The 8252-nt window shown below is 40.0% G+C and overlaps 1 protein-coding gene and 1 non-coding gene across 2 annotated transcripts; one reads left to right on the forward strand and one right to left on the reverse strand.

Moving 5' to 3' along the window:
- Positions 1 to 100: 100 nt before the first annotated feature.
- Positions 101 to 171, reverse strand: TRNAG-GCC (transfer RNA glycine (anticodon GCC)). Its single transcript has one exon. It is a non-coding gene; the product is annotated as a tRNA-Gly (tRNA).
- A 2963-nt stretch (positions 172 to 3134) lies between these two features.
- LOC113450658 (histone H2A type 1-E) lies at positions 3135 to 3788 on the forward strand. Its single transcript, XM_026721942.2, has one exon. The coding sequence runs from the start codon at positions 3423 to 3425 to the stop codon at positions 3786 to 3788; it is 366 nt and encodes a 121-aa protein (XP_026577727.1). The 5' UTR covers positions 3135 to 3422.
- Positions 3789 to 8252: the final 4464 nt, after the last annotated feature.

Here is an 8252-nt window from a genome sequence, read left to right on the forward strand (position 1 = left end):
CCAGGGACAAACTTAAGTAGTCCCCGGATAAAAAAATAAAATACCCCAATAAAAAATAAAATAAAAAAATAAAATAAAATAAAATAATAAAAATTCACGTTGCATTGGCCGGGAATCGAACCCGGGCCTCCCGCGTGGCAGGCGAGAATTCTACCACTGAACCACCAATGCGCCCTTAAAATTAAGGCTTGCGACACTTCCTATAGATTTTCCAGCTGTGCGGTCCAGTCCAGACTACAAAAGGCAATAATTTTATTTACCATCACGAATTAAGCCCAAAATTTCCACCATTCACCAAGTAAGCTTTCGTCCATTTTACGACCTTTCTTCCCACAATTGTTAAGGGAACCACTGAATAACCACTTAACTTAATAACACCGTTATATGGATAGAATAGAGTGAAGTGAATTGAAGGGACTTTGAACGTCTTCAGGTCAAATTCCTTGCTCAAGCAGGACAACCTATACTATTTCACACGTGGCTGTCTGTTCTCTCCTTAAAACTTGCCAGTGTTGGAGCCCCCACAAGTTCTAGTGGCAGGCAGTTCCACGGGTTAATTGTCCTGACTTTTAGGAAATTCCTCCTTAATTCCAGGTTGCTTTTCTCCTTGATGAGTTTCCATCCATTGTTTCTTGTCCTGCCTTCAGGTGCTTTGGACAATAGGTTGACCCCCTTCCCCCCTCTTCTTCTTTAACTGTGAAAAATGGTCATCAGTCACTTTTAACAGTGTCGCTATAATTTCAACTAGTCACTAAAACAAATGTTTATAAGTTGAGGTGTGTCTGTAGTATCAAAACCAACTGGTTGCAGAACTATTCTCTTTTTAATAAGTGACTCATTCAGCAACAAGAAATCTTTCTTTTTCCTCTCTTTCCGGGAGTCAAAATGCAATTCTGATTTTTGCCATCTGTCCCATTCTCTTACAGGCAAAACAAAACGTTAGTACTGATAAAAACGTTCATACTTTTCAGAAGAGATTGGACACATTTGTCTGAAATGGTAGAGGGGGTTGGACTAGAAGACCTCCAAGGTCCCTTCCAACTCTATTCTATTCCAATTCTATTCTAATTCTATTCTATTCTATATTCTATTGTATTCTATTCTAATTCTATTCTAATCTCATTATATTCTGTTCTATTCTATATTCTGTTCTATTCTAATTCTATTCTATATTCTATTCTATTCTATATTTTATGGTATTCTATTCTAATTCTATATTCTATTCTAATTCTTATTATATTCTGTTCTATTCTATTCTATATGCTATTCTATTCTAATTCTATTCTATATTCTATTCTATTCCAATTCTATTCTATTCTATATTATATGGTATTATATTCTAATTCTATTCTATATTCTATTCTAATTTTATTATATTCTGTTCTATTCTATATTCTTTTCTATTCTAATTCTATTCTATATTATATTGTATTCTATTCTAATTCTATTCTATTCCAATTCTATTCTATTCTATATTGTATACTATTCTAATTCTATATTCTATTCTAATTCTTATTATATTCTGTTCTATTCTATATTCTATTTTATTCTAATTCTATTCTATATTCTATTTTATTCTAATTCTATTCTATATTCTATTTCATTCTATTCTATTCCACATTCTATTCCATTCCATTCTGTTATTCCTATTCTATTCTACTCTACTCTATTCTAAGTTTCTATTCTATTAAAACACTTCTGCCTGTCACACCTTTTAGGATGCGGCTTCTGCCATTGAAGTTCATCCGTTCCAACCACCACCAGAAACAAAGCAAAGCATAATCTTATTTGTTCAGAGCAGAATTCAGTTTGGGGAACCCTGCAAAGGCCACGGGGATGTCAAAACCAGCTTTCACTGCCGGCCAATTTTATTGCAACCTTTCCCACTCTTTTTGCACCCAAACTAGCTTTTCTGGAACTGGCCTAACCGCGATGCGCAACATTGCTCCTGAAATTGTCGAGAGGAATCAGGGTGATTTATTCACATCTGTGAGGGGTTCTTGTTGCTCTCCTGAGTTTGGTTGTTTTCCTGCGCACATTTCCAAACTTTTCATCCCCCTCTCTTTCTCCCCAACCCTCTCCTCTCTTTCTCCTCTCTTTGGGTCTCTCATCTCTCTCCTCTTTCTCTTTCTCTGACTCTCTCTCTCTCCTCTCTCTGTCTCTCCTCTCCCTCTCTGTCTCTCCTCTCCCTCTCTGTCTCTCCTCTCCCTCTCTGTCTCTCTCTCTCTCTCTCTCTCTCTCTCCCACTTCCCTCCCCTGGGCCAAACACGGTCCGTCGGTTGGGGATCCTGAGAAAGATCCTAAAAGCATGGCAGACACAACAGTCCTGCCAGGTAGAAATTCAGCTAGTCCTCGACTTATGGCCATTTGTCTAGCAACCGTTGGAAGTTACAACACCACTGGAGGGAAAAAGTGACTTATGACTTGGTCCTTGCAATCACAACTCAAACAGCATCGCTATGGTGACAATAGATAGATAGATAAATAGATAGATAGATAGATAGATAGATAGATAGATAGATAGATAGATAGATAGATAGATAGATAGATAGATAGATGGATATAGATGATAGATAGATAAATAAATAGATAGATAGATGATAGATAGATAGATAGATAGATAGATAGATAGATAGATAGATAGATAGATAGATAGATAGATAGATAGATGGGTGGATATAGATGATAGATAGATAGATAGATAGATAGATAGATAGATGGATAGACAGACAGATAGTATTGGAAGTTAAAACCCACCCCTCTCCTAGGAAAATAAAATCTTTCAGGATATATTAAAAAGGCAGAATATTTCCCCTGAAAGAGAAATAGAAACTCGGAGAGGCAGAAACTCAGCCCTTCCCCCCAGCTTAGACGATAGATACCGATTGATATTGATATAAATGGATAGACAGACAGAGTAACTACATAGCCAAAAAGGCATTAAGAGTTGTTAACCTAATCTTACGTAGCTTTTTCTCTGGTAATATTACACTATTATCTTGTAAGCAATTGACAAATCAAATTAAATAAACAGAACTGATAGAGATGGATGGACAGATGGATGATAGATATCGATGATCGATAGATGGAGGGAGAGAAAGAGACCCTTTTGCAACAAATTAGTCCTTTTTTTTTTTCATCATTCAACTAGAATCTCGGGTCACGATTTTCGCCCAAAGTTCAAAGCGACCTCGTGAGAAAAAGAAAGAAAACCCTTCCCACGTTTTGTTAGGGTTCTTCTCGCCGCCATTCCTATTGGCCCCCTCTCCGATTAGCTAAGAGGAGATGCCCGACGTCTCATTGGACGAGCGGCTTCCTTCAATCCTTTCCACCCGCTCAGGAGCCGGCGGCGAATATAAAAGCAGGAGTTCGCCGCAACACGGTTTCACTTCCGAGTCGTTTCTCGTTGGTTGAAAGTTACAATGTCGGGACGTGGCAGGCAGGGCGGCAAAGCCAGAGCGAAAGCCAAGACTCGCTCTTCTCGCGCCGGATTGCAGTTCCCGGTGGGCCGCGTGCATCGGCTCCTTCGGAAGGGCAACTATGCGGAGCGAGTGGGCGCCGGCGCTCCGGTCTACCTGGCCGCCGTGCTGGAGTACCTGACGGCCGAGATCCTGGAGCTGGCGGGCAACGCGGCGCGGGACAACAAGAAGACGCGCATCATCCCGCGTCACTTGCAGCTGGCCGTCCGCAACGACGAGGAGCTGAACAAGCTGCTGGGCCGGGTCACCATCGCCCAGGGCGGCGTCCTGCCCAACATCCAGGCCGTCTTGCTGCCCAAGAGGACCTGAAGGGCCCTAAAAGCCCCGAGATCAAGTCAAATCTATTCAGTCTAGCCGGAGCCCCTGCATCCGCCTCCAAAGGCTCTTTTCAGAGCCGCTCACCAAGTCACAAAAGAGCCAGTTTTTTTCTTAGAATCGCCACAAAAGATAGTTTGGATCTTAATTTAAACTGGTGAGAACGTGGCCTCGTTGGCGTCTGGAAGCCGACCAGAAGGAAAACTTTTGAGAAGTTTTCATTTGACTTAATAGCCCTTCCTATAAGCGCCGGGTTTATAGAAGAAAATTATTTATCGGCCAAGTGTGATTGGACACTCGAGGAATTTGTCTGGCGCAAATACTCAGTGTGCATAAAAGAAAAGATACATTCGTCAAGAATCATGTACAACACTTAATGATAGTCATAGGGTACAATAAGCAATCAAATACTAGACAGTCAATATAAATCGTTAGGATACACGCGACAAAGTTAGTCATACAGTCAAGTGTGAGGGGACGGGTGATAAGGAGTAATGAGAAGAATAAAAATGATAGTAGTGCGGATATTGTTATTGGCTTGAACTAATAGCAAAAATAACAATGCATCTTAACTGTTTTAAGTGGTTAGGTCCCACCTTCCACTGCCTAAATTCTGAAAATAATTCTGTAGGGCTGTTGGAAGAAATATCCCATTTTTAGTATATCCTAAAATCTTTCATTTCCTGTAAGAGAGGGGTGATTTTTAATGTCCCAACAGGGCCAAACAAGGAGCAATATGGAAACGGAACGGGGGCAGAAGATTCCTCAAAGAAAGCCACCCTGGAAATAAATGGGCAGTCTGAGTTTTTCAGGTCTAAACTACAAAAATCCAGATGGCCAGTTGGCTGTAAAATTTTAAAAAGCTTCCGTGTCTCATATTTCTCCGAGGCTTTTTATTAACATCGTGGCTTCTACTCCAAATTTTTGCAGGGTAAATCCTAGATTTTTGACCTACTTTTATCAGCAACTTTTAACGAAATGCAGGAGTGGGGGGAATGATAATGGGGATTTCAGAAAGATCTTGAAATTTGGTTTAGGTGTAAATATTTTGGGCAGCCTGGTGGGCGTTTATGTTGTGTTGGAAGTTAAAACCCACCCCACTCCTAGAAAAATGAAATATTTTAGGATATACTAAAAAGGCAGAATATCTCCCCTAAAAGAGAAGTAGAAACCCAGAGAGGCAGAAACTCACCCCGCCACACACTTTTGTCTGGACAAGTATTCTACATAACAAAGATCTACCTCCTCCAGGTAGAGCCATAGTAGGAATTGTCCAAAGCCCTTTCATTGTACCATCATCCAGTAAGGTTCAACCAAGCCTGGGATCCAGGACAGCCTACAGAGTTGCTCCTGCATGGCCCCATGGGAGTCTGGCAACCAATCAGAACACAAGTTCAAATTCAAATCCCAACAGTGGGCATAAAACCATGGGACTCTCAGCATTTCTTCCTTTTTTTTTCTTCACCCAAGGCATGTGATCCTGTCCACCATTAAACAATCACCATGTTTCCATTCTTCCCCACTTGGAACTGAATATCTAGAAGGATATTTCTTCCAACAGTTGCTTTTAAAAATCCTTTCAATTAAAGCACTTAATTGTGTTACATAATTCAACAGCAGTGATTCACTTACCAACAGTGGCAAAAAAAAGGTCATAAAACGATGCAAAATTCACTTCACTGTCTCACTTAGCAACAAGTGTTGGGCTCAATTATGGTTGTAAGTCGAGGACTTGAGCAAAGGGGTTGGACTAGAAGACCTCCAAGGTACCTTCCAACTCGATACAGGTAAGTCCTTAAATTTAGGATACAATTGAGCCCAGAATTTATGTTAAGTGAGAAATTTATTAAATGTGGCAAGAAAAGTTGTAATGGGGCAGTTGGAAGAAATATCCTTCCGAGTTCAGTTCCAAGTGGGGGCAAAGACACTGGAAACATGGAGGCTGTTTGGTTTAATGGTGGACAGGACCACATGCCTTGGAGCTCCGAAGTGAAAAGGACAGTCACATGCTTCAAGATGTTGGGTGAAGGAAAAGAAGGGCCAAGATACTGAGAGACCCTTAGTTGTATACCCTACTTTGGTGTTTCCTGTTCCTGTGTAAGAAATGTATCCCATTGGCTGTCAGACTTCCAGGAGGCGGGGTCTTAGCTAACTTTGTAGGCTTTGTCTGGACCCACATGGCTTCACCTGAGTGTTGGCTGATGCAATCTTCCCAGGCCAGGTGATGAGATGGGTAGAGGCCTTTGTTATGTAGAATACTCTGCCCCAGGCCTTAATGGCCCATCCATCGACGAAGGTGAGCTTCTGAGGTGACTTTCTGCTTCTGATTTTTTACTTCTCTTTTTAGGGAAAATATTCTGCCTTTTTAGTATAACCTAAAATATTTCATTTTTCTAGGAGAAGTGTGGATTTTAACTTTCAAGAGGGCAAAATTCACTTAAGTGAATCATTGCAGTTGTTAAATGAATAACGTTAAGTGAATCTAGCTTCCTCATTGACTTTGTTTGTCAGAAAGTCACAAAAGGCGATTACATAACTCTTGGATATTGCAACTGTCATAAATGTTGAGTCAGATACATCCGAATGTGAACCATGTGAGCAGGGGAACGGTAAAACGGTCGTAAGTGTGAAAAACGGTCATAAATCACTATTTTCCATCATGTAACTTTGAATAGTACTAAACGAACAGTCGTAAGTTGAGGACTACCTGTATTCTGTTATTAGCTGTATGTCCGAAAACCAAGGGATGATCAATAATAACAGATACTGGTTACATGTGAGAATTGAACAATAAAAAATATTGATCCCAGATAACATTCCAGCACAAGTGGCAAATTAAGGAGTTACTCCCACAGTTGATGGCTGGGGAAATTTGGGCATTGAAGTCCATACTTTTTGTTGTTGTTGTATCATTTTATGAAATGTTCAGTGCATTGGACAATATTGGAGCAAAGAAGTCAGAAACACACAATCCTGCAAGGGGGGAAGAGAGGAGCAGGGGGAAAGAAAGAAGAAAGCACATTTTCAAGTTGTTTTAGGATTCTAAAATTGTAGTTCAAGACAAAGGAGGGTTTTTTTGCATTGGGTTCCATCATATATTAGAAGCGTTTGTGTACGATGAAAGCAAACATTTGAAGAATCTTCCACTCTTCCTATTTTTCAGTAATCCTTTCTCACAATTACTAGCCAATAAGTCAAGTATTTTTTTAAAAAATACCCACAAAGAAAGCTGTATTTGCATGCAGCACACAGTGAAAACAGAAGGAGTTGCAGACTTAATTCACACCCCAAACACTGAATTTAGAGCACAGGTTCTTCCATCTAGCCTTGATCAAGTTGGCAGCCAGTGCAGAGTTTTCAGGAAACTGCCAGGTATCAGGCAACATTTCAGTAGCTTCTGTCATCGAATGATTTGCCAAGATGATGAAAAAAAAAACGATTGCATTTTGAGCTGCTAGCTCCCGCCTCAAAAAAATCAAAAAATCAAAAAAATCAAGACATAATAGGATTATCTAGCTCACCACGTGGCACAATCAAGCAAGCCCCTTCACTACATCATCTAGCAAGGTTCAACCAAATTCGATTCAGACAAACATGACTCCACATGGGAGTCTAGCAACCAATAGGACACATGCCCTTGCCACAGGAACAGGAAGCTCAAGATCAAAGCCCAAGTGAGGGTATAAATAACACTCATGCTCCACTCCATGTGGTCAACTGCCCAAGACTTCAAACCCCTGTTCACCATTAAACCATCCTTCCAAGCAGCCTCCATGTTTCCAGTGTCTTTCTCTCCACTTGGAACTGAACCCAGATGGACATTTCTTTCCACAAGCCACTACTGTGAGAGATCCGAAAGTGTGCTTTTTTTCATCCAGGTCATGGTTGTCCCAAAGGTGCTTTTTTCAGGAGACAACCGGACTTTCTGGTTTTTCTTTGAAGACGTTTCGCTTCTCATCCAAGAAGCTTCTTCAGCTCTGACTAGATGGTGGGGAATGGAAAGATTTATCCTCCTTGCAGACAGCTGGTCCTTTGCATCCTTTTACAGAGTCCCTGAGGCCACTTGACGGTTTGTCTATGTCCTCAGGGTCACCTAAGTGGTGCAAATGAGCGTAGTCTTTTTATATATATACAAAAAGTTTTATTTCAATTTTCCACATTTTAAAAACATCTTTTTTTTAGTAAACAACATAATCCCAGGTTTTCACAACTCCATATAAATATGACTTTGATTACAAATATCTTTCATATTTAGTGTCATATCTTACCATTACTTTACATATTTTCTATTATTCTTCTCAGATACTTTCCTAAAGCTTATTTTATAAATTTTCAATTCATTTCTTAACCTATTTCTTTTAACTTTAAATAATTCTCATATCTTCATATTCATTGTACTTTGTACTTTCATCTGTCAGGTTTGCAATTTCATCGCAAATTCTTGATTCATCATTTCAA

Source organism: Pseudonaja textilis, chromosome Z (genome assembly GCF_049901715.1).
Source record: "Pseudonaja textilis isolate UNSWEBS1 chromosome Z, rPseTex1.2, whole genome shotgun sequence".
In the NCBI taxonomy this organism is placed as follows: domain Eukaryota; kingdom Metazoa; phylum Chordata; class Lepidosauria; order Squamata; family Elapidae; genus Pseudonaja; species Pseudonaja textilis.

Excerpts from the sequence above, each read along its gene's own strand:
- LOC113450658 (XM_026721942.2), top strand. The coding sequence starts at position 3,423 with ATGTCGGGACGTGGCAGGCAGGGCGGCAAAGCCAGAGCGAAAGCCAAG.